Here is a 26813-nt window from a genome sequence, read left to right on the forward strand (position 1 = left end):
ACACCGTTCTCCTGGACTCGGGAGGAACTATGGGAGGAACCAACTTGTAAGCGGAAGGGATGAAGCAATAGAAAATTTGAATAAAAATCAGGCCCGCATCTCGTGGTCGTGCGGTAGCATTCTCGCTTCCCACACCCGGGTTCCTGGGTTCAGTTCCCGGTGGGGTCAGGGATTTTCTCTGCCTCGTTATGGCTGGGTGTTATGTGCTGTCCTTAGGTTAGTTAGGTTTAAGTAGTTCTAAGTTCTAGGGGACTGATGACCATCGATGTTAAGTCCTATAGTGCTCAGAGCCATTTTAAAAATCAGTAGCAGGCCCCTAAGACCCCACCCATGAAGTGTGGTGAGGATGTGATGTCGCCATATTGTATCGTATGCCTTCCACATGTCAAATAAGATGGAAACCAGATGCTGATGGAGGGCAAATGCTGTATGGATGGCAGACTCCAGGCAGACCAGATTGTCGGTGGCAGAGCATACCTGATGGAACCCACCCTGAGACGGAGCCAGATGGCCCCGAGGCTCAAGCAGCGAACTCAACCTCCAGCTCACCATGCTATCAAGCAACTTGCACAGAATGTTGGTGAGGCTAATGGGATGGTACCTGTCCACCTCCAGTGCATTCTTACCAGGTTTCAACACTTGTATGATGACACTTTCCCGCCATTGTGAGGGGAACTCACCCTCAACCCAGATATGGTTGAAAAGGTCTAGGGGTGTCGCTGGCTGTGCACCGAGAGGTGTTTGAGCATCTGACAGTGGATGCGATCCAGCCCAGGAGCCATATCAGGGCAAGCGGCTAGAGCACTTTGGAGTGGTGCATATGGAAGGAAAGGCTTCTATGTTCCAACCGCTCTTTCAGGGAGCAGAACGCCAGTGGGTAATTCATACAAGTGGAACTCTGAGCATAATGCTCTGCAAAGAGTTCTGCAATTGTGTATGATTCATTACAGTCTGCTCCATTCAGGGAATGCCCAGGTACACTGACGGTAGTCTGATATCCACAGTCACCTAATTCTGGTTCAAACCTGCAATGGAGAGGTGTGGATGCCAATGGTGGAGACATACCTTTCCCAGCACTTCTGCTTCTGTTGGCACATAAGGGTCAGGCCTGGGCATGGGGCTGCTTAAAGGCAATGAGGTGTTCCAGTGATGGGTGTTACTTATGACGTTGGAGGACGTGCCTCCAATCTCTAATTACCTCAGCGATCTCTGGTGACCACCAAAGCACAGTGCTCCCCTGAGGGGACCCGGAAGAACAGGGAATTGCATATTCCGCTGCAGAAACGATGCTGCTAGTTATCTTGTGAATCACCACATCAATGGCATCATTAGAAAGAGGCTCAATAATGGCAATGGAGGCGAACGAGTCCCAGTCAGCCTTATTCAAGGCCCATCTGGGGTGGTGCCCAAAAGAGCAATGCCATGGCAGTGACAAAGCAATGCAGAAGAACGGGTGAAGGCTGATAAGCAGTCAGAGCTCAGCAAGGTGGGATGTCATCTAGCTTGTCACGGGCTAGCAGTGCCTGTGACTGGGCTAGGGAGGCCGTCTGCATCAAAATCGACCCGCTATGCATTTTGGACAACGCCACCACTTCCCCAAACCTATCTTCAAGATGGTCGACAAAAAACTGGGGCTTCATTGCCTGAAAGGTCTCTTCATCAGTCCTGCTGCAAACGAGGTACTGAGGCAAATATGGCTCTTGAGATCTGATCACCCGATGGTCCTCCCATGGTGTAGCCAGGGAGGGGAACAATCGGGAATCATAGGTCGCAGCATCAAAATTGTTCCTGACATGCTTTCAGACAACTAGGGCCAAGCGTCCACCAGCTTGATTCGATTTAACCTGTTTCATTGCGGCTCATCCACCCTGTTGCCACCCACTCCGACCAGGGGCTCTCCCCACGGGTGCCACCCAGCCTCAGCAAGGGCCATTGCCGGGAGTCCTGGTGCCCCAGAAGGATGGTCACCTACTCCTTGGCGAGGTTCATGGTTCATGGAGGAATGAATCACCTTTAGTATATTAAATTTTTGTGTTTACTGATATGTAAAACTTATGTACGTCCATGTTTAGAGTAAGCTGTCAGTCTTTTTGATCACATTGAAATGTTACCATCATAACTGTAGTTATTCATGAGATCTCGTAGTTGTAAGTTGTTCATGGATGACTGCAGGATGTAAAATGATGTGGAAACGTTGTGCTTGTTTAGCCATGAAATCATCTTCATGAATCAAAGTTGGATGTCTAAATGTGGGATTGAGTAGGTATTGCTGCTAGCAAATGGACACAGTAAACTGTAATAGAGGCACTTTGATTGAAAGTTTAGTATTCATTTCCTAAATGGAAGAATGCAGCAAGGAACAGGGAAAGTTTGATGTAGTAATTAAAGTTAGTAGTCAGAATGATGAAAAAAAGAAGAAATGTGAAATAAAGAAATGGTACATTGTTTTTAGTGAACTATATGTCTTCTTATTTAAAACATCTCTTTAATGTAAATTGTTATGTAAAGGCCTTATAAACCATTAGGTGCATAGTAATGGGTGTGAGAGAATTGTTTAAGCACGACCATCAGTAAGGTATAGATTAAGTTGGAAAGTTCATAAAATGTAAGGCAACAACCAGTAGAAAATTTTTGCTAAACTTTCAAAGTGTAGATGATGTAGCATTACAAATGGTCAAAACTACTATTAGTGATCTGAACAAGCTCAGAACCTTAAAAAATCAGTAATATTGGACATGTTACACTATCTGCTTGAGATATTCCATTTTGATGTGTGTAATTTTTTTCAGTTCATGAATTTGTCTGATTTGCTTCACTGTTATTGAAATACTAAAATGTAGACTTTCACGGCCAGAAATATCATGTCCATTATAATTATCCGGGCTGTTATGCCGTGGTTGCTTTACTGTTATTGAAATATTAAAATGTAGACTTTCACGGCTGGAAATATCATGTCCATTATAATTATCCGGGCTGTTATGCTGTGGTCAGTTGATGAATTCTGTGTTGATTCCCAACGTTTCGTCTCCGACTGCGGGAGACATCTTCAAGGGGGTCCGTAGCTCAATGGAAGGTCCAACACACCCACTGGCTCACTACTGACTGCCGCTAAATTCCGTGTCCGCGCGCACCCACGCTGCCCCAACACCTTAAGCCTGCCAAGGACGCTCGCAAACCACTGGAAAAAGCTGGAGTGTATAGGATCCCATACAGCTGTGGTGATGTTAATGAGCATGCTTTCCAGCCAGGGAACCACAATATTCGTTTCGAGGAGATGCAAGTACTAGCGGCCACAAGCGGATATTACAAAAGGCTCTAGAGGGAGGCAATCAAAATCGCTAAACACCCAAATAATTTCAACCGTAAGGAGGAGGGTGTGAAATTAAACGGCATATGGATGCTGGTGTTAAAGAAGATGTGTACCACCCGCCCACTACTGGGTGATGGCAACGGCGATTGACAGCGATGGACAGCGGCCAATTGCATCGATGTTTTCAAAACACGTGATAATTATAATGGACATGTTATTGAAATGTCGCATACAAGTGTTTCAGTGTTGGTAGCATGTACTTGGAATTTTTGTAATTTATGTTTTTTACACTGCAAGAGAACATTTCTTGTCATTAGAATTTTTTAATGTACCATGATTTACATTACTTATTTTAATTTATATAAAATTTACATGATACTAGTGCACGAACAGCAATTTCCAATGTCAATGCATATATTTTTGTAAAAAGTTGCCTCATGCTGATTGCAAATAAGCACATATATAAATCACATAATCATATTATTACACATTTAGTACAAAATATTGTCATTTGAATATGCTTAAAAGCGTTACATATGAGGCACTCCATCCCAAAAAAAAAAAGTGTCTGACACATTCAACAACAACAACTGTCAGTTGGAAAAGTTTTTCTTCCATTTATTCGCAATATTACAGACCATATTGAGAATGTTTTGGCCAAGTTTCAAGTTGAAACAATCTTAAGACTCACCAAGAAGATTAGTGAGTGTTTAAGATCGGCAAAAGATGCTGGACACCCCTTAGCATCTCTTAGGGTGAATAAAATTATGTGTAGCTGTGTGAAAATTTACATTGGAACAATGAAAACAAGTGTCAATACCCACATAAATGAACACAAAAGGAACTGTCAACTGGGAAATACCGACAAATCAGCTGTAGCAGAACATGTTTTTAAAGATGGTGATCATGAAATAAAATTTTGTGAGACGAGCGTGCTAGCCAGGACATTTCATTATTATGCACGTATGTATAAAGAAGCTATTGAGATTCAGAAATGCCACAATAATTTTAATCAAAAAGAGGAAGGTTTAAAGTTAGACAACGTGTGGTGGTCAACTTTGCACCAATGATGTGACAATTGATTTCCTTCAATTGAGAATAATGATGTTAGTCAGAGAGAGACTTACAGTCAGCCCCACATGCCATATGGTGCTGCCCTCTATGTGCTCTATACAAATGGGACCTCCGTGGGCTGGCAGCCAGTCACTGACTCATCTTGGAAGATGTTGCCCACAGTTGGCAACAAAATGTCAGGAAAAAGAAGTTTTACAGATCAACCATGGTCTCCCAGCCCAGAAATTTTAAATAATGAAGATGCCGGCTGTGAAGGCATACACAATGTTCTTCACACTTAAGAGCATCATCTGTAACACTGTTATTTAAATTTCCTGTAGCTTTTACATGTGAAATTTGACATTTCTTCACTGTTTTGAATATATGTGTCCACTGTTACAACCCATTTCAAGTGAAACAGTTTGATATATGCAAAACTAAAACTGAAATAAGTTTGTAGCACATACTATTAATAAAACCACATTGTAAACAAAGGAATAAGCAAAGATAATCTTCCTCACAGCTTGCCAGACTCATTGCAATTTGTTTCAATTTTTGGCATACAGAAGGTGTGGATCATAGCATAGAAACAGGGGGTGTGGCAGATGCAGACACCCAAACAAATTTTCTTAAAACATATTTACAACCTGAATTTGATTATAAAACTTTGCAGTGTTATTCTTAAACAAATAATCTGATAAATTATGTAATAAAAAAATTCGAAATTTTCCTCAATTTTGCCCTGTGCCTGCCCTTAAGTCAAACAAGTAGTTATAAATCTATGCTACTATACAAAGACAAGAGGCTTCCATAACTCTCAAAAAACTCTTCACTGATTTACTTCAAATTTTTACACAACGTTCTAATGAACATTCAGACAGATATAGGCTATATACTTTAATATGTATGATATTTATAAATATTTATATAATACATAATGGGCAAATAGGGGAAACATTGTTAGTAAAAATCTGGAAAAATTATTGTCCAGTTTACTCCAAATCTTTATTGGACGGACATAGGCTATATAATCTTGTATTACAAAGTATAAATGAAACATTGTTACAAAATCCTCAGAAAGTTATTATTTACCAATTTACTTCAATTTTTTTACAAAATGTCCTAATAAAAATTGAACAGATATAAACTATATATTTTTATTAAAACATTATTATTAAAAATTTCGAAAGTTGTTGAGTGACTCACTTCAAAGTTTAGCATGACACTTCCAATAAACATACATAGTGTGAGAAATAATGTCACTGACTACTGTCCCCGCAGATCCAGTACCTAGAAATGTCTCTCTTGTACTCCATGTAATAAAAATGACAAACAATTCATGCATTAATTTTAAAGTGACTTCAGTTACAAATAAATTGTTTGTTTGCAGTAGCAATACACAAAGCTACAGGACAAAGACAGAGAGGAGGAGGTGATGGTTTTATGTTTCCATGTTTCCTCCTGTATTTGTGCAGTGCCTTGGCTGTAACACCATGAGTAGGGAACGCTTTGTGGTGGATCAGTCAGTGTGATGAGGTCTAAGTTACTTTTGATTGTCCTTCTTCCAGTATGGTTGTCTTTTTTCTTGTGTAATGGTTCAACTATTCCATACCATGGCTGTGCATGAACTTATTCTTCTTGACTTTGTATCCAGGCAGGGTGAGGCTGAAAGAGAGTGTCTTACTACTTCTAGACATTGAATGACAAACACATTGTCAGCCATAATCTTCTGTATTGTTTCATTCATTTACATCAATTATGAAGACAGATCCAAAGATCGAACTCATTGATCTCTAAACCTGATCGCATGAGACCTCAACTTCAGATCTAAGATTTAAAATTTTCATTTGTCTTGAGAATTTACATTGTCCTATGAACATTTTCTCTGAGCTGCTCATGACACCTTCAAGGGGAGTTACCAAGGCATAAACATCTACATCCAGCAAGTGCTATCACACTCACCATGTTGTGCCTTGCTGCTGCTGTGTTATGTCACTGCATACATACCAAATTCACAGATCACAGTTCAGAAGCGCACAGAGGATTTTTTTCCACAACATAAAAAGATTATAAGAGACATGATAACCTTTCATTAGCATGAGCGTCCTCAGTGGAACATAGGTCATTCTCACTAATGGCCCATGTTTCACTGCAATGGACAAAGGTGGGGGGGGGGGGGGGGCAGAAATGGACAGAGAGAAGGAGAAGGAGGAGATAGACAGAGAGAGGGGGAAGAAGAGATGGAGAAAGAGAGGCGGTGACAAAGATATGGACAGAGAGAAGTGGGAGGAAGTGATGAGAGAGGAGGGAGATGTAGGGCATGGACAGTGAGAGTGTGAGATTGGGGAGGAGGAGATGGACACAAAGAGGGAGGGGAGGGGGGGGGGGGGGAGGGAAGAATATCAGGACATATGTCCAATTCTCATTTATATTTAGCAGTTACAAGGCACTGCCTGGCTCACTAGTATGACATATTTACATATGTTGTTCAATTCTGAATTTTAGTTTCCTGAAATGTTGTGCAGATACTTTTTAATTTTTGTATAGTGATATTTTAATTTTGTAAATAAAATACCATTACACAAAGTCCTATCATTATGATTAATTGTAAAATGAATTTATTCCCTTTTACAGCCAGCTGTCAACTGGGAAATGATCTGGGTGTTGTCAAGAATGTTACATTTCGGCCTAAGAGAAATGAACATTTCCTTATCACAGGTGAAAATGGTGTCACATTTATGACATGGGTAAGACCAATATTATGAAAATCCTTCGAGCTGTCATTTGTGAATTAGAAACAGATAAATATCTATCATTTTACTTTTAATTTTTCAATATATACAACACTGGAAAATTCCTTATAAACTACCTAATACAGAGAGAAAAATAACAACTCACAAAATGATAATGGTTCAGTGTATGTTTATGGAACAAATATTGTAGTAAAGCTCTGCAGCATTTGGCCATAACAAGAATCTCTGTAATCCCCAACCTTTATGAACATCAGCAAGTATGACTTCATCCTGCAGTACAAAACCTACAAGAGATATACAAACTTTTAGGATTTTCTCTTCAGAGAACTCTTTCTGAACTACTTGTTTTATCCCTAGCTATTATGGACAAGAATCATAATTAACTCAATCTAAGAAGTGGTGCAGCCCAATGATAATTTTCCATTGTATGATACAAATTTACATCAAAAATTAATTTTATTCTCTGAACTACAGGCAAGGAATTTAAGTAATTAAATAGTCGGTGGGACACATTTTAGTGTTTTACATTTATGTCCAATAGAACAAGATCTAGACTGAATAGTCAGCACAATGGGACCATAAAATGGTTCCATTTAAAAGTAATCACCACACACATTAAGACATTTGTCCCACTGGGAGGCAAGATGAACAGATCCTGTTTATTAGAACGTTGGTCGTCACTGACAGATCCATGCAGAACCACTCTTGCCCTTTTTGGTCCAACTCTAACTGACATACATGTAAGTCTTTGTTCAGGACACCAAAGATGTGAAAACACATGGTGAAAAATCTGGGCTATATGGAGAAGGTTGCAGTACTTCTCACTGAAATCGCTGAAGTGTTGATCATGCAACAGGATTATTCTCTCTGGCAGCATTCCAAAACTCTAAGGGCAAAAAGCAGGGCCAACAGTGGAAATTTCCGACATCTTGCCCTGCCAAAGGGATCAAAAGGTCTTCATACAGGTTCTGGTAAGGTCATGATGACCTCCTTTAACTGCAGGAGTCCTCTGCTCATTGAGTTCCTCAAGTGTGAAGCGCAATCAGTGCACTGCCCTATGAAAACACTTTGCTGAAACTCTGGTGGACCACAAAATGAGAACACCCTGGAAGATTGTTGGACAGGATCATTCTATTGCACAGTAACACCTGCCATCACACTACCAATTGGATGAAGGTTACATTTTAGTGATCTGATCTGGAACCACTGCAACATCCTCTGTACAGCTCAGATCTTCCACCATACAATTTTCACATCTCTGGCAACCTGAAGAAAGACATGCATGGACTTTGGTCTCAGTTGCCTGAGGAACTGCCAGAGATGAAACAGAAATTGATAATGTTATCTCCCAGTGAGATAAATGTCTTAACATGTGTGGTGATTGATTACCTTTGAATGTAACCATTCCATGTTCTGTTGTGTTGTGTGTGCTCTTTTCATTTGACTGCCCCTCATATTTACCAAGAAAGGACAAATGTAAAACTTAAACAGCATTTTATAGCAAGGAATAAAATTGTAATATAAATTGCCTAAAATATTAAGAGATTACTAAAACTAACAAGTGGACCCTCCATGCTGTAAATTGCAGATTTGGTTGTGCTTCAAAAATGTTGTAGAGGCACTTACCCTGAGTGCCTGGCTATCTGGTTTTAGCAACGGGCCTTGGTTTTTGAGAAAATCATTGCGCACTATTTACACCCATACATCCTATATATTCTGAGCAAGTGAGCATAGTGCAGCGGTAAAGGTTCATGGCTACCATGCTGGTGTACATTTTTTTTTTTCCAAAATTGACCAAATTTGTCAATTTTATTTCAAAGAATATCAACAGTGTAAGGTGTGCAAAAGTATAAACATAAAAATTAATTTTTTCTGTCATACAATATTACAAAATCTTATTTTTCATTGTCCACATTGCTTGATGTGCCAGAACAATATTGTGGGTGATACTTATCATAGAAACAACTGAAGCACAAATTTTCGCAGCACCATGCCCATTTTATGAAATCAACTGTCTTGCAGGTGCATGGTTTCTTCATGAATGATACAAGGAAACACAATTCTTTTGCATTCAGAAAGATTTCTCTTTCATCTGTTAATTTCAATGCGAACCATGCATATCTAATCATGCTTTCAAAATTAGGTGCGCTGAATTTATGTAGGATTAGTGAATGTAATTTTATCAAATCTTCCCTGGAAGCGATCTCTCTATTGTCTTTCATCAAGTCGGGAGCATTCTGAATAATTTTCATGAAGATTTTCACCTGTCGGTAAAAATAAACTTCGCAGGGCTGGCAGTAAGCAGTGCACTTTGGTGGGACCACTTTTAGGGTGCAGGTGCTCACTTTCCTTTCATCAGTGAATAGATGATTGTATAAAATTGAATCGGTTTGCCCTCCCAATGAATCGATAATGTACAAAAATTTCTTCTGTCCCACGTACGGAAGAATGACATAACACAAAAATTTTTCTTACACCAGTTTTGTGAACTTCCCAGATTTCGTGCAGGACATGACTACATTTCTTTATTTCCCAGTTAATTCATCTACTCGTTTTTGAACATTAGGACCAAATTTTCTGGACAGTTCTTGCATACATAAATGGGCAGAGATCGAATTCAGGTAATACAAGAAGCGACTGTTGTACGAACATTTGGAACTCCAACTGTGAACCACAACCGGAATGATTATATAAAAAATTAGCATTTGAATATATCTTTATAATTTTGCACACCTTTCATTGTTTGTTGATATTCTTTGAAATAAAATTGAAAAATTCGGGCGATTTTGGAAGAAAAAAAAGGTGTGCGCCAGCAGCATTTGAATACGGTACCTCAAGCGCAGTAGCCATGAAACTTTACCACTGCACAACACTGAATTGCTCAGAATATATCTTAATGTTACAGGTATGCAAAGCACGCAATGAACTTCAAAATCGATTTTCTCAAAAACCAAGGCCCATTCCTAAAAAGCAGATAGCCAGGTACTCAGGGTAAGTGCCTCTACAACATATTTGAAGCGCATAAAAATCCACGATTTACAGTATGGAGGGTTCCCTTGTAAGTTATTTAAAAAGGCTGTAAAAAGTGCTAGGTAAACTATACATTCTATACAGTTAAGGACTACTTAGATGATACAGAATAGGTAATAGGTGAGATATTCCCTGGAAAACTTGATACAGGAGCTGTGCGTTTTTTATTACTGCACCTGTCTTCTTTCTGAGTTCCACACTGAACTTGTTATGGAGAGCTGTTGATTCAAATTTTGTGGCAAGCGAATAGAAAGTTGTGGTACACAAAATGGAAACCAAACATCATCATCATGATCCTGTTGCCAATGGATAGTGTGTGTGTGGTATGTGCAGGATTGCTGTTGTGAAATGAATAGTCAAGCATCAGCTTTTTATGACATAAAATAATATGAATATCGTGTGTGCAGCAATTGGTCCCGAGAAGAGAATGAACAGTGTAGTGGTAGCTTTCTACACTATGAAATAACTACTTTGCTCAAATGTATGAACAAGACTCTATTGTACATTAGGCATAAATAGAATGAAGTTACAGTGGCCTTATATTTGGGAAGGTAGAGGTTCTAATCTTTGTCTGGCATCTCTGAATTATATTTTTCATAATTTCTTTAAATTAAAATGTAAAGGCCATGATGGTTCGTACTACAATGCCCAATGCGAGAGCCAGCTATTTGCTCATCCATGTCAAACAAGACCTGTAAATCTATGAATACATACTTTTCTTCTGTGATACTGAGACAGGTCCAATATTTTTGTGAAATTTATCTGTGGTTGAATAAAACTACTACTACTACTGCTGCTGTTCTTACATAAATATGTTAGCTTCCTCTTTCTAATGTAAAAAAATTCACTAAAATTGTCATCAGTAACACATAAAAGTATTTGATTTTATTCAGGATAAGCAGCTTGTTGTCTTTGGACATGGATGTAACAATATGGAAAATTTTCAAGTAATAACATAGTAACAGAATAATTTGCACAAGTTGCCACTTTCCTGGGACATAGGTTTTGAGGAAGTTTTCAATTCAGTTTTGATAGAATCTGTACTGACAGTCCATGAGAAATTATCCATTGATTATTTCTATTTCAGTATGCTAAAGAATATATATCAGTTCTTCAGCTTCCATTAGATTCAAGCAGAATAATGAGGAATTCAGAATTGAAAGAGAAGTTAGCAAAAAAGTTTCCATATAAACTAAACTATTGTTGGTTGTTCTGCAGGAAGTAAAGGAGCAAAATCTGTTACTGAAAAACATCTAAACCATGTAAGCTTGAGAATGTCTTTTTGCCTTTTCAATAATAAATAATAAATGTAAGAACTTAACTTAGGGACTGCAGCCAGGTGACATCTATGACATCCACAGATATTTCAATAGAAGCACACCTTGTCATTTTCTAGACACAAGTGTGATGAGAGAGCACTGTGCAAGCAAATTTAAAACCTCAGTATGCTTGGCTACACTGACCAAGAACTTAATATGGTATATGCAGAAGGACAACAAACGCACACACACACACACACACACACACACACACACACACACACACACACACACACACAAACTCTGTAAACAAGTCGTGGCACTTAACAGCCACAGATTACCAATGTCAGAAGTTATTGGTAGTGAACAATAATTAACAACAGTTGAGAACAGAGCATTATCTTCGTCATTGTGTTATTTGGCCAGAGAAAGAACAAGACTTCAGACATAAATTAAGAGAAATCTGCCTTCTGTTTATAAGGTCACTTGCTAATTTAATCTCAATTTTTTCATTCATAAACTATCCCAGTAGCTGAAATTGTACAGCACAATATATGTGTGTTACGTTTCATGGGGCAGTGGTACCAAAGCATTGTTTTGCAGTAGCAGATTTGCTCAGCTGTTATATGCATATGTAACATTTATGCTCAATACACCAATCCTCCATGGTCTTCATGGTTTGGCCGATGTATGACATGCCAAAACTACAAGGCACATGGTAGACACCCCACATATGTGAACATTCATCCATTAAGGACACTAAAGCAATACTAATCTTAGATGGTAGTCAAAAATACACTTCACACTATGTTCCCCCAAAATATGAGGAATCCTGTTGGAAATGCTACCTGTGTAAGCCAAAAAGACCATAGACTTAGTGCTACCTAATTATTTCCATCACCCACCTGATTCACGGTTGGTTGGTGGTGCAACACATGTGTGTTTACTACAACAGATCTGGAAAAAGATGAGTTTGAAGTGTGTTAACTCACAAACTTCCAGGGTCTATGATGACTTGGGAACTATGAAGCAAGGTATGAAGCACCCCTTCACACTGAGCCCTTCACACACCCTGAAGATACAAATAATTTTCAGTTGGCTTTCTATAACTGATGAGTCCCAACATACCATCAACCTACTTCCTGACCAACACATCAAGAAAGGAAAGGCAGACACCCTTTTCCACCACCATTGTGAAGTAAATATCCAGGCAGACTGAATTAATATGTTCTAAAAAGCTCTTTAAATTCTCAAACAATGAAAGTCCAGGATGGAGTAACAACAATATTATAAAAAGGATGGATTGCTACTCACCAAATACAGGACATGTTGAGTCCCAGACAGGCACAATGAAAAATCTGCTATACATTTTAGCTTTTGGCCAAAATGCATTCTTCTTATGTAGAAAACACACACACACATTCACATAAGCACAACCCACACACATGACCACTGTCTGCTCCCCATCATAACTTGATCTGTTCAAAATGGTTCAAATGGCTCTGAGCACTATGAGACTTTACATCTGAGGTCATCAGTCCCCTAGAACTTAGAACTACTTAAACCTAACTAACCAAAGGACATCACACACATCCATGCCCGAGGCAGGATTCGAACCTGTGACCATAGCAGTCGCGCACTTGATCTGTCTGTTCATAGAACTGATCATTAATTAAAAAGTAAGTGTATGTCAATGGATATCAGTCCCCTAGAACTTAGAACTACTTAAACCTAACTAACCAAAGGACATCACACACATCCATGCCCGAGGCAGGATTCGAACCTGTGACCATAGCAGTCGCGCACTTGATCTGTCTGTTCATAGAACTGATCATTAATTAAAAAGTAAGTGTATGTCAATGGATATCAAAATAGATTCATTAATCCAAAATAGGCTTAACTACAATTAACTGTAATGATCAGACTTAAATGAGAGTGAAAAGAGAGATGGGGTGTGCACCTGTCAAAATATTTGCAGTTGTTGAAGATCTCAGCTGGCTACATTACTGTAAGTTGGTTGAACATTTTATATGCTGAGAGAATCTCAAGTTTCACTTTCTTTACCTATATGGGGGAGGGGGGGAGGGGGGGGGGGCAAGTATCAGTGCTTTCAGAAGTTAGACAAATTACACAGTAGAAGACAGAGATTGCAATGTGCACTTTCACTTTTGTTATGATGTCAAGACCATAATTTTGTTTGAATGTTTCCCAGAGTTACGCACACAGTAATTCTCCTGCTGATAATCACATCAAGCAGTACGGTGGTTTGGCTCTTATTTCCAAAATGATCGATTATAGTCACTCACAATAGGATTTTGTCTCCAGGGACTTGATTTAGCTTCCTTTGATGAGTGTTTTGAAAATCCCATATTTTCTTAAGACTCATTGTATGGTACATCTTTGTCATAGTCAATGGGAATTTTGTTCTGTAACTGTGCAGCATTCAGCTGAGTTTGAACTTTCCCAAGACTTGGAAAAGTAGATATTGTGTGATGAATCTAAAGGAAAGAGGTTAAGATCACAGAGTTTTATTCGATCTGGAGAAAGGTTTAAACTATGGTCTAACGCCTAAATTTTTACCAGTTGTTTATTTTATAAGTTCTGTTGAACAGGCTATTTTTAAACTATCTGCAGATACTGTCAAGGTTGTTAGGAAAGAAACATGACATGTTGACTGAGCATATTCCCCAAGAGTAATATTACAGCAGCTGAGAGGACTGTTTTGTGTTCCCTCATGCTGGATATTGATATTGTTATCTTGCCTGCTTCAATATTACTATTGTATAAGCAGAATTACATTCAAAAGCTGCAGTGTTCACTATCTGAGCCAGTGTATCACAGCCTCAGTACTGATCCAATTAAAAGGATTGAGAGGAACACTAACAACACACTGAAAAAAGTTCCTTGTCATAGGAGACTATTCAAAGTCTTAATTCTTATTGTGATGTCCTCTCCTAGATTTTGTGTACTTCTGAAGATCTACAAACAAGTGGCTCCTCTTAGGCATATAGTCTGTAACACTGGTGCAGCAGCATACCATGTAGCAAAACTCATTGCTGTGCTGTTGAGACAACTAATAGGTCGAAGTGTACATCACATTAAGAACCTTGTGGTTTTCTTATATCAGTTAGGAGGATTGTGTTTGAATGAATCTGATATTTTAGTATGATTTCCTGTGGTCTCCCTCTTCACTCACATTCCCGTGCTTCATTGAATTAGGTTTTATGTTGAAATAAAAAGCCGGTTTCTTGACTTTCATTTACTATTTATTCAGTATGTTCTATGAACAGCCAGATGGAGTTGTAATGGGGAACTCTTTGGCATCTATTATTCTGTCTATTTATGAAAGATTTCAAGGAATGTGCATGGTGTTGGCAGCATTTCTTAGATACCTAGGTTGTCTGACCTCAAGGAATTGAGAATTTAAACAGCTGTTTATAATATCTAAATTCAGTCCACCTTTATATTCACTTCACAATAGTGATGAAAAAGAATGGTTGCCTTCCCTTCCTTGATGTGTTGTTCAGGAGGAGTGTTGATAGTACATGTGTTGAAAACCAACTCACACAGATTTGTGTCTTCAGGCTGATAGTTGTCACCACCCTTCTAAGTTTGAAGTGGTACTTCATAACTTGGTTCATTGGGCCCATGTCATTTCAGACTCTGAAAATTTATTATCTGAGTTAGTGCACTTTAATGTCATCTTATGCCAGATTCATTGTAATGAAAGACATATCAGATGATTGTTGCACTATTGACCAACTGTGAATAAGATGAGTGGTGCAATTAATGAGGTCATGCCTAAGCCATTTTGTGTTATGCAGGTAGTATTTCCAACAGAATTGATTGTATTCTGCAGAAACATGGTGTGAAGTGTGTTTTTTGACAACCGTCTAACATTACAGTCCTTTTAGTATTTGTAAAGGATCATTTTTGTTGTGGCATGCCGTATCTTGGTTGAACCATGAGGTTATCTAGTATATTGAGCATAAGTGTGTAAGGGTACAGACATTTATATAGTTCTTACATATCAAATCTTGCCCATACTCATCTATAACAGACCAGAGACCACAGGTGGCTCAAGGATGCCTCCTCTGTGTCTGCATTTACATCTATACCCTGTAAACCAATGTGAAGTGCACAGCAGAGAGTACATCCCATTTTACCAGGTATTGGGGTTTCTTCCCACACCATTCACATATGGAGCATGGGAAGAATGATTGTTTGAATACCTATGAGCATCAGTAATTATTTTAATCTTATCCTCATTATCCATATGTGAGCAATACATAGAGGGTTGTAATATATTCTTTAAACTTTCTTAACAGACTTTTGTGAGGTAGTTTACGTCTGTCTTCAAGAGCTTTCTGGTTCAGTTCCTTTAGTATCTCTGTGACACTCTCCCATGGAGCAAACAAACCTGTGACCATTTTTGCTGCCCTCTGACGGACTATGGTTTTATGTGCACCACCTATATAAAGACCAGTGTATAAGATAAATTACAAAATGGTAAAAAAAAGGACTACTACATTTTAAACATTAGAAGATTGAAAAATGAAAGATAAAAAATACTGTAGGCATTGAAGTAAATTTGTTTCACCAAAATATGTATGGTTAGTAAATGACAAAATAACAGGTACTACTTTATAAGAGGGAAGTAGTAATGTGCACAAGAATTCCCAAAGTCTGCCAAGAATTTTCAAGGAAGTGGCTTTTCCAATAGGAATAATTAACAAAGTAACAGAATATGTAAGTGAAACAATACCTGCTTGGAAACTGAAAAACCAGGGCTATGAAAGTATGGCACTGAATTTTGGAAATAATATCATTTTTAGATCAGAACATGCTGAAAAACAAAAATTTTTTGGTAGGAATGACTTTTGAAATACTAAATTTACAGAAAAACTTTAATGTTTGCTCCAAAACGGAGAATGAAGGCTTTCACATAAATCACGCCAATCTAGGAACAAACAATTTTTAGTAGGGTACAATTCTCATGTCTTGTGACCTCAGCTGGAATCCACAAGCTAAACAAAGTTTCCAGGTTTATTACAAAACAATATCAGCTTTATTTCAACAGACATGTAAGTCTTGTATAAAGAATATGAAAACCTTCTGAAATTGTGTGAATTGTCTCTTGAATTTATAGCAAACTGAAAAATCTAGACGTTGTTCATGTTGTGCTGACTACTATCACTGTTGAGTGGAATAAGAACAAGTACAGACATACAACAAGGGAACGGCAGTCTGTTAATCACAAGCACTAAGTTCCATAAACTGGCAGATACCAAGTCTTGCACCTCAGGCCATGAAGACCAAGTCATTGAGACAGAGGCTTATTGCTGACTGATAGATTCTCTTTGTTACGTCAGAGGTGTGTAGTCCTGGTTGAGGCAGCAGCTGGGACTGACTTTCCAAGGATGTGCATTGGCATACATACTACACAGGTACATAGATATGGCATGTCCTACTTGCTGGTGATGCAGTGGAAGCAAATAGTGGCATGTTTGCCACATCTCCTAGTAGTGGCACGAGTGCCGCCTGTAGGCAAATGGAATGCTGCTTTATCATGACAGTGGCTGTCAGACTTGGTGATGGAAACAGCATAATGTTGTTGTTCTCTGGTAATGTTGGTGAGTGGCTCCAAAAGACCCATCACCTGCAGGAGGGTGCTTCTGCAACATGCTGGACTTGTGTGCTATTCTCATGGACTAGTGTCCCAGTACATCATGAGAATACATGCTTTACAAGAATAGTAGATTACGAATCTCTCTTCAACTAAATTTTTCCAAATAGACTGTTTACACTGTTGTCATGAACAGACTGTAAATTACATTGCGCATAATAAAATTTAGTGAAACACTGCTTTAATAAGTAATTAGTTAATTTCATGTACACATATTGTTTGCATTACTAGTGAGAAGAGATTTGTAAAAGAAAAAGAGCGAAATTTGCATCAAGAGTTAAATGAGAATAAGCCAGGCAATCCCAGCTTGACTTGTTACATCATCCATCAGTGGATTGTAAGGACTTATATTGAATAATAAGATTAAAAAATATATACAGCACAAACAAAATAAAGAAATATAATTATTGAAAGTCACCAACAACAAATAATTACATACATTACTCATTTACAGATTACATGGTGCAAAATTAAGCAGTCAAGGGAGAGTTTGGGTGGGTCTACTTTTGCAACTTTGTGATAAAAGGAAAAAAATAATTAATTGTTACTCTGATAACATGTGGGTTACTGTAAGACTATGTAGTGCAGTGTTACGTCCAGTGTAATGCTGTGTGTGAGTGATTGCCATTTGTAATTATTATCTACGGTGCAGTCTCTGACTTAACGTTTCCTCATTTGTTTTTATGCTGTTCCATTGTTTAATTTTCTAGTAAAAGAGTCATATGAGTTACGGTGTGTTATTATGTTGCAATTAAGTAAATACGACTAGTCCCGCAACACTGGTGACCCCGACATAATGTCCGACGGTCACTAATGTGAAATTCACTAATGCTCCGTATCATTCCAGGTCAAGTTAAATATGAACATCTGTGTCATCCATGTTGCATGTCTTCCATGTTCCATTTCGCTGTAACTCACAATGGCAGACCCACCACTAACTGCAGAAGTGTCTACTGGCAGAGTAATTAATCGCATAACAGTAAAACTGCCACCGTTTTGGCAACAGAATCCCGTGCAGTGGTTTGCTCAAGTAGAAAGTCAATTTGTGCTAGCACACACAACCACAGATGAAACTAAGTACAGTTATGTAGTTTCTGCACTCAATGAAGATATGGCCGCAGAATTGGTGTTACTGCCAAGTACTGATCATTACACAACCATCAAGAATGCTCTGATTACCCGTCTGTCGCAGTCTGAGGCAAAGAGATTGGTGAAGCTACTTCACACAGAGGAGCTAGGGGATCGCACACCATCGTAGCTACTAAGCCAACTGCGTACATTAGCAAGCAATGTGGTCAGTGATGACATTTTGCTGAATATTTGGCTATCACACCTGCCACCTGAATTGCAGAAAATATTGACAGTGTGTGCTGGTGATCTGGATGCACTCGCACAAACCGTGAATTGCACAGCAGAAATGTTTCCATCTACATGCGTCGCAACAGTTTGCTCACAACCTCGGGCAGATAACACTCTCACCATGCTATAAGCACAGGTTGCCAAGATCACCGTACAAGTAGCTGCATTACGGACCCAGACTACCAGCCGCCAATCTCTTCGCCACTGCTCATCAGGTAAGTGCAGACATTCACCTTCATCAGCAAGAATCTGTTGGCATCACTGATGGTATGGTTCCAAAGCATGCAAGTGTAAACTGCCATGTGAACAGGGAAACTCAGCAGGAAGTCAGTGATGACGGCCATTGGCTCTCCAGATGGCAGCCGTCGACTGTTTGTAATGGAACATAGCACAAAGTTACAGTATTTGGTAGACACGGGTGCTGACATGTCAGTCTATCCATCTGACTGTCTGCCATGTCACAAATGTGATGACTGCCACCTTTTCACAGCCAATGGTTCCACAATAAAAACATATGGTCATGTCACATTAGTTTTGAACTTAGGCCTGCCGCACAAATTTGAATGGCAATTTGTTGTAGCAGATGTGATGCACCCCATACTTGGAGCGTATTTTTTATCATTTTATGGACTCATGCCTGACCTCCGTCACCAACGCATTCTTGACACTGCTACCAACCTAGCTAGACAAGGTCGAGTGTGTTGTGTGGAAGACACAGCAGTATGAGTGGTTACTCGTGATTCTCCATTTGTAGAGCTCCTCAGACAGTTCCCAGAAATCACATGCCAGATTCCCACACTAGCACTTGTGCAGCACTCAACAGTGCACTATATTTTGACTACACCTGGGCCACCACTACATGCTCAACTGCACTGCTTGACCCCCCAGAAACTGAAGATAGCTAAGCAGGAATTCTTGTACATGCTAACACAAGGAATCTACCACCCACTGAGCAGTAGTTGGTCATCTCCTCGACATGTGGTACCAAAGAAGAATAACGGATGGCGTCCATGTGGCAACTACAGGCAGTTCAATGCCAGAACCATACCAGATCATTATACAGTCCCGCATGTTGAAGATATTACTTTCAGTGTCTACGGTAAGCGAATCTTTTCTACGTTGGACTTAGTTTGTGTGTTTTACCAGATACCTATGGCACCGATGACGTTGCTAAGACCACCATTTGCACACCATTCAGACTCTTTGAATTTACCCAAATACCTTGTGGACTTTGTAATGCTGCACAAACGTTTCAACAGTTCATGGGTGAAGTGACACATTACTTAGACTTCTGTTATGTGTATATTGATGACATTTTGGTCATTTCAAATTTAGAGGCAGAACACCTGTCTCACTTACGACAGATCTTCACTTGTTTACGTGCACATGACCTGCTCATCAACCCATCAAAGTGCATTTTTGGAGCAGCTGAAGTACAGTTCCTAGGCTACACTATCAATGCTCAAGGCCAATATGGCCACCACAGGAGAAAGCAGAGGCTGTACTGAATTTTCCCCAGCCTATGATGGTTAAAGAGTTATACAGATTTCTTGGCATAACCAATTTTTACCGTTGATTCATTCGCAATCATGACTTCCTAGCTGCACCACTGAATAATTTCTTGTAAGGTTCACTAAAGCCGAAAGACAAACTCCAGTGGGACAGTGAGGCCGATTTGACATTTAACAAGCCGAAGACTGCCATCGCAGAAGCTACATTGTTAGCACACCCAGTTCCGCGGGTGCCTGTCACTCTGATGGTCGACACATCTGCAACTGCAATCAGTGCTGCATTGCAACAGCAAATAGACAGGCACTGGCAGCCTTTAGCCTTTTTCAGTAAAAAGCTATCGCAATCTCAACAGAATTGGTCCACATATGATCGCAAACTGTATGCTGCGTATGTTGCTATTAAGAAAATTCATCACATGTTGGAAGGACAGCAGTTCACTCTCATCACAGACCATAAGCCACTAACATTTGCTTTCCGCCATCATCCTGAGAAGACATCACCACATCAGTTGCGACATCTTGACTATATCGGACAGTTCACAACGAGTATTGTCCCCGTTGAAGGAGAACTAAATGTACTAGCTGATGCACTCTCCAGGATTGAAGCAATTACTGAAGCAGTTGATTTTGAAACTCTCGCCATAGTGCAACAATCTGTTACTGAGCTCTGAGATTTGTTGGTGCAGCCATTGGGCCCACAACTCTGCCATATTACACCGCCACTGTCAACTGAGCTGCTGTATTGTGATGTTGCCACCAGCAAACCAAGACCTTTCGTGACTACTGACTTTTGCCAACAGACAATCGCCCCTTTACACAACTTGTTGCACCGTGGAATACGAGCCACTACCAACATGGTGAAGTGAGCTTTTGTCTTGCCACACATGGACAAAGATTGCAAGCAATATGTGCGACAATGTGTGGCCTGTCAACAGAATAAAGTTAGCCAGCATGTTAGGTCACCTCTTGGCACATTTCTTCCTCTAAACCAGAGATTTGATCATGTCCACCTAGACCTAGTAAGACCTCTCCCATCATCGGAAGGATACACCTACTGCCTTATAGCCACTGATTGTTTTAGACGCTGGCCAGAAGTGTTCGTGATCACCAACATCACTGCTGAAACTGTTGCGACTGCATTCTTCAGGGGATGGATCGCCCATTTCGGAGTGCCATTACGAATCAAAACAGACCAAGGAAGACAGTTTGAGTCATATTTGTTCAAAGCACTCTCTATCCTACTGGGTACAAGGTGCATTAGAACTACAGCTTATCACCCATCAGCAAACGGTTTAATTGAACACATGCACCGCCAACTGAAAGTGTCGCTTCATTGCCACGACTCACAGTGGTGGACAGAGACATTGCCCACTGTCCTCCTGGGTCTCCGTATGTTGCTGAAAGAAGACCTGAACGCCACAACTGCAGAACTTGTTTATGGCCAGCTGGTACAACTTCCCGGTGAGTTCTTTGCTTATGTGCCAGACAACGGCATTGACACTGCAGATTTTGTACAAAAGACGCATACACAAATCCGGCAATTACGTCCCATTGCTCCAAGGGATCAGGAAAGCCAATATGTCTTCTTACAGCATGATGCAGTACGCAAGCTGCTGGAACTACCCTACGATGGACCTTATCATGTCATCAGTAGGGAGGACAAGACAGTCAGTCGATGTGATGGGTCTCCGTTGACAGGCTCAAACCAGGTTTACATGCTCCCTACACTGGTACGGATGCATCTACACACACTAAAAACATGACTAAACCTCCAGCCACTCCACTGCACATCACAGATCAGCTTCAATGGATGTCTGAGGCTACTTCTAATGCACCACCAGCAGCCTGTGCACAACCCATTGTAACCCGGTCCAGATGACATGTCCATTTCAACATAAAGTACCGTTGACACTAAGGGGGGAGTTGTGGAGTGCAGTGTTACCTACAGTGTAATGTTGTGTGTGAGTGATTGCCATTTGTATTTATTATCTCTGGTGCAGTCTCTGACTTATGTTTCCTCATTTGTTTTTATGCTGTTCTGCTGTTTAATTTTCTAGTAAAGGAGTGGTATGAGTTGTGGTGTGTTTTTATGTTTCAATTAAGTAAATACAGCTAGTCCCCTGACAACTACAGCAGATGACTCTCCACTGTAACTGGTCACTGTTGAAGATAAAATTCTGATGTGTTTAGTGTTTTCTGAACATATACAATTAAAATCCCTAGTAATCTGTTTTTTCTCCTCCAGTGTTTGACTTTATGCTGAACCTTCATGAACTCCATTGTCTTGTGAATTTGACATAGACACCATTTATTGACATGCATTTACTTGTGAAAGAAGACATTTCCAAAACTATACATGTCCAAAGGAACATTGCATAAACAATACAGGCACTACAATATCATATTTATCTGCCAACACTGGGCAACCGACTATCCAGTAAAATTTCTCCCCTGTACAGAAAAATACATAATGGATATATATGTACAGGTTGTATACACACGGTTGATGACGTATGGAAGTTCGAGTCTTGCCATGAGCTGTGCTGAGACAGCCAAATGAGAAGGGGATCACTCACGATAAGTGAGAAATCCATGGCTGAGTCCTAGCCTGACACAAATTCTCATTGTTGTCATTCCATTATGCAGCCACAGTGTCTGTTCCTTCAGATATGCTTGTATGTCTGAAGGAACATTGCATTATAATTTGGGATAATGCTGGCACCACAATACTGAAAATGAGCAAGGTTGGCACATAAAAGTGTGCTCTTTCACCAGGATAACATACCATTCCTCTCATCAACACTAACAGTGGTCATAGAGAGTGAACTGGGCTTTGAATTGGTTCCTCATCCTCGTTATTCATCAGACTTAGCCCAGTGACTTCTTCCTGTTCCCTAACTTTATACTTTAGCTTGCTGGGAAGAAATTTTCATCAAATGAGGAAGTGATAGTTGCAGTGAATAAGTATTTTGCAGAGTTTGACAGAACCTATTTTTCGAATGGAATGGAAAAGCTATAGGATCCCTGGGCTCAGGATATATCCATCGATGGAGACTATGTTGAGAAGTAAGGTCCGTTGTTTATGAAACAAATATATTTTCTTGGTTTTTCACCCTACTTAGCAGACCACCCTCATATTATCAGTTTTAACTTACAAGAGTGGGACATGGACTTTGGATGCAATAATTATTCAAAAACTGAGGACTACTAAATGAGAAGCTGAAAGTTGCATGTTGGGAATTACTATAAGGTAGAAGAAAGTAAGAAGTACATTTATATGTAGATGGTGATGTAGAAATGGATCAGGGAGACATAATTATGACTGTAATGGGAATGAAATTAACATATGGCAGTATGTAACCTGTTTCATGGGTAATATGTGGCCCTAGGAAGTTATTTGCTTTATTCCAAGATATAATGACCTAATGGAAGGTATTTAGATGATATTAGAAAACCTTCAAGAGCAATATGGAAATGTATAGCTGAAAAGACTATAGGGTGTGCTACAGTAGGCCTTTATCAGTCAGTGGTTGTCAAAAGACTTAGGCACAGAAAGAGTGAGAGAGGGAGATAGATAGGTAGAGAGAGAGAGAGAGAACCATCTAGAATTAGTTCCTGTAATTCTCATTCATAGTAAATTAGCACAACTTATAATTTTGTATTAATATAATTAACTGAAGTAAGCAGCATTGGCTGCTTTTACCAATACACTATCTGCTCAAAAGTATCAAGGCATCCCTATATAATGTGGAATTGTGCACTAGAGATCATATGGAGTGGATCTGCAAGTATAAAATGAGGTGGGGATATTGTGTTTTCAGTAGAGACACGATAACAGCAGAGTGGTTTGCTCAGGAGAGCTCAGGCAGTTTCAACGTGTGTGAGTCAGTGGATGTCATCTGAATAACAAATTCTCCAGGAATATTTCTACCCTCTAAAGCTGGCCTTATCATCCTATATCACCACCTTCTCGAGTTGTGGCCCTTGGGGAAGAACTCATCCATAGACATTCAGACTTCTCACTGAAAGCTTTACCAGCAGAGCTCAAGCTGTCATAAAGACGAAAGGTTGAGACACCACATGTTAATGTCATCAAATAATTGTTCAGATACTATTGATCAGATAGTGTGTAACTTTACTCACATCCCACCCTTGAAGATGCTCTTTCATGAGGGAATTTATGGATATGATGTGTCATTGAGTGAATGAAACATTCATTTTCTTTAACTCTATGATCAAGTAAAATCTACAAGTCCTTCCTTTCCAGTTCAGTACATACAGCTAATTGCAAGTCAGGACTGGTATATTTGATCTCCTACATTCATGGAGAATGAGCCGCATTCCTTTATAGGTGACATCAATAGAGTTGCCTCTCCCAAAGGCATCCTAACATTACTGCCAGCACCCTACACACTGCAGAAAGTTGAGAATTATTACCTGATCCTGATAATTAAACTTTTATTGAACACAGAAGAATATTAACAAAATGGTGCTGCCACTATATGCAGAAAGTATTGCACTTAAGTACATCTTCATATTCAAGTTAATTTTATTTCAATGTTTCATAACCCGTGCTCACTTAAATAAATTATGTTCAATTTTAGTTTGTGCTGGGACAGTGTTACCAACAGAATAATTCAAGTTCTGGAATGTCTGTTTAACAGATGATGAGCTTTTGGGTACTTTAGTTGATGATGTATTTATTTTTCGGCGATTACATATAATTAATCAATGTATATTACAAAAATAAGTGTACAATGTGCATACCGCAAAAACTCAGAAATAAGTCCTGGTACAGTCAAGAGAGTTGTATGGTGTGCTAGCTGTCTATATCCCATCCATGAAAAAGGTTCCCATTTTTACCTGCTTTTGACAATACAAGGGCTGGGAAGCTTCACCCTCTAGAAATTTCTAGAACATTCCAGAACATTTTAGTATGTTCCACAACGTTCAAGAGTATTCCAGAGCATTCCATAATATTCCAGAATATTCCACAATGATAAGGAATGTTCAGGAATAGTCTGGAACATTTGGGAAAATTCCAGATTCAGGAATATAGCAGATCATTGTGGAACATTCCAGAACACTCTTGAAATTTGTGGAATGTTCTGGAACATTGTGGTATATCCTGGAATTCGCCGCTGATGGAGCTATTCATTGGTAGGGGTATATGAAGCAAGACCCATTGTGGTTCAAACACAGTTCCTTATAAGTGATGAAGGGAGTAACTGAAAAAGTAGTGCATTGAAGCTAAACTTATGATTGGAAAGTGCAAAGGACCCACACTATTTATCCTATCCCCAGAATGCCACTGATCTCCACTGAACTGCCATTCTAATTTAAAAGGCTGCAATTTCCAATCAAAGTAGTGTACAGTTTTACAATTAACAAATCTCAAGGACAAACATTAAAATATTGCAGCCTGAAAGACTCCTACATCTCTCAAAGTCAACTATACATAGCTTGCTGTTGAGTAGGAAATTCAAAAAAATTGTACATGTATATCCCAGACAACAAAATGAAAAATGTTGTTTATAGACAAGTATTTTAAATAGCTAGAATAAATTTTAAATAAGAAATTTTTACTGCTTATATTTTAACATGTATTGTAAATAGTTGGAAATGTTTTCAATAATTTTTTTAACTCTTATACTTTAAAGTTTACCCTTTACTTCCAACTACCACACAATCACATATCAACTCCCTGAGTGAAGCCCGGTACCCCAGTTAGTTTACATGTAATGCATATGACATTTCATATTTTTATTGATTGTTCTTTCAATTAAGTGCTTGCCTTAAAAATTGTCAGTGTTATCTATATGTTACTTCCAAGTTTAGTTAACTACAAATTTTAAACTGGCTTTAGAGGACTGTTCTAATCTGATATCTTCATTACCTAAACCATTTCATAGTTTTACAGTATTTTTATGTAGTTTTAAGTGTTTTTAACTTTTGTCCTTGATGGATAACTGAGTCTCTGTCCCTCTTTCCAGCATAAAACATGTAATTAAGCTTCAGTTAAAGTAGCAAACAAACATCACACAGAATTTCAGAAATACTTTACAATTTGTTGGGGTAGTTTCATATAACTAATACAAGAAAATAAATTCTTATAAACATATTTAACAAATCTTTCACTTCTGAGATACAAGTGGAAGAACATTTTATAAAGTTCTTGTGTCAGAAAGAGGTATGTTAACTTGTATACACTCAACACTTTTGGATCATAAACTAATGAACTTTCTTCAAAATTCTCAGATACCTCAAAGTTATTTTGTATACTTCAAGATACATCTTCTATATTTACAATAACATATGTAGTCTGCGATCCACAGTAAAATGAGTTGTATGGAGACATAATGCCTCCGTATTATTTCCACACCTCTCCCCTCATTCTTAGTCCAAATAGCAGTTGATGTATAGAAAAAAAAGACTGTTGGCATTGCTCTGTGTGAGCATGAATTTCTTTAACTTTTTGTCATAGACTTTAGAAAAGCTTCCTTTTTGACTAAGCGGTATGTTTCCTGATTCATTTTAGGCTTTTGTGACTAATGCTCATCATTTCATAACTTCTTGCATCTCCCACTGCAGTGTATTTCTGAGACACTCTCATTCTAAGTAAACAAAAACTTGTGCAGCTTCTCTTTGAATCTTTTTCATCTAAACTTGGTATGAATTGCAGGACAATTAACAGTACTCAAGATCTCGTTGAGTGAAGTTGTTGTAGGTGACCTATTTTGTGTGTAATTTGCACTGCCTCAGGACTCTTCCAATAAATTTGAATTCCCACACTGGATTTGTGAGATTGCTCCACCTTCAATTGCTCTGGCCAGGTACTTATAAATACTTCAA

The 26813-nt window shown here is 39.0% G+C and overlaps 1 protein-coding gene across 1 annotated transcript in view; it reads left to right on the forward strand.

Moving 5' to 3' along the window:
* Window positions 1-26813, forward strand: part of LOC126442591 (cilia- and flagella-associated protein 251-like) — a 246814-nt gene that overhangs the window by 215469 nt on the left and 4532 nt on the right. Inside the window, exon 6 of the mRNA XM_050090718.1 lies at window positions 6998-7110. Coding sequence (XP_049946675.1) covers window positions 6998-7110 — 113 coding nt within the window. The remainder of the gene's footprint in view (window positions 1-6997; window positions 7111-26813) is intronic.

Source organism: Schistocerca serialis, chromosome 1 (assembly GCF_023864345.2).
Source record: "Schistocerca serialis cubense isolate TAMUIC-IGC-003099 chromosome 1, iqSchSeri2.2, whole genome shotgun sequence".
Classification (NCBI taxonomy): Eukaryota; Metazoa; Arthropoda; class Insecta; order Orthoptera; family Acrididae; genus Schistocerca; species Schistocerca serialis.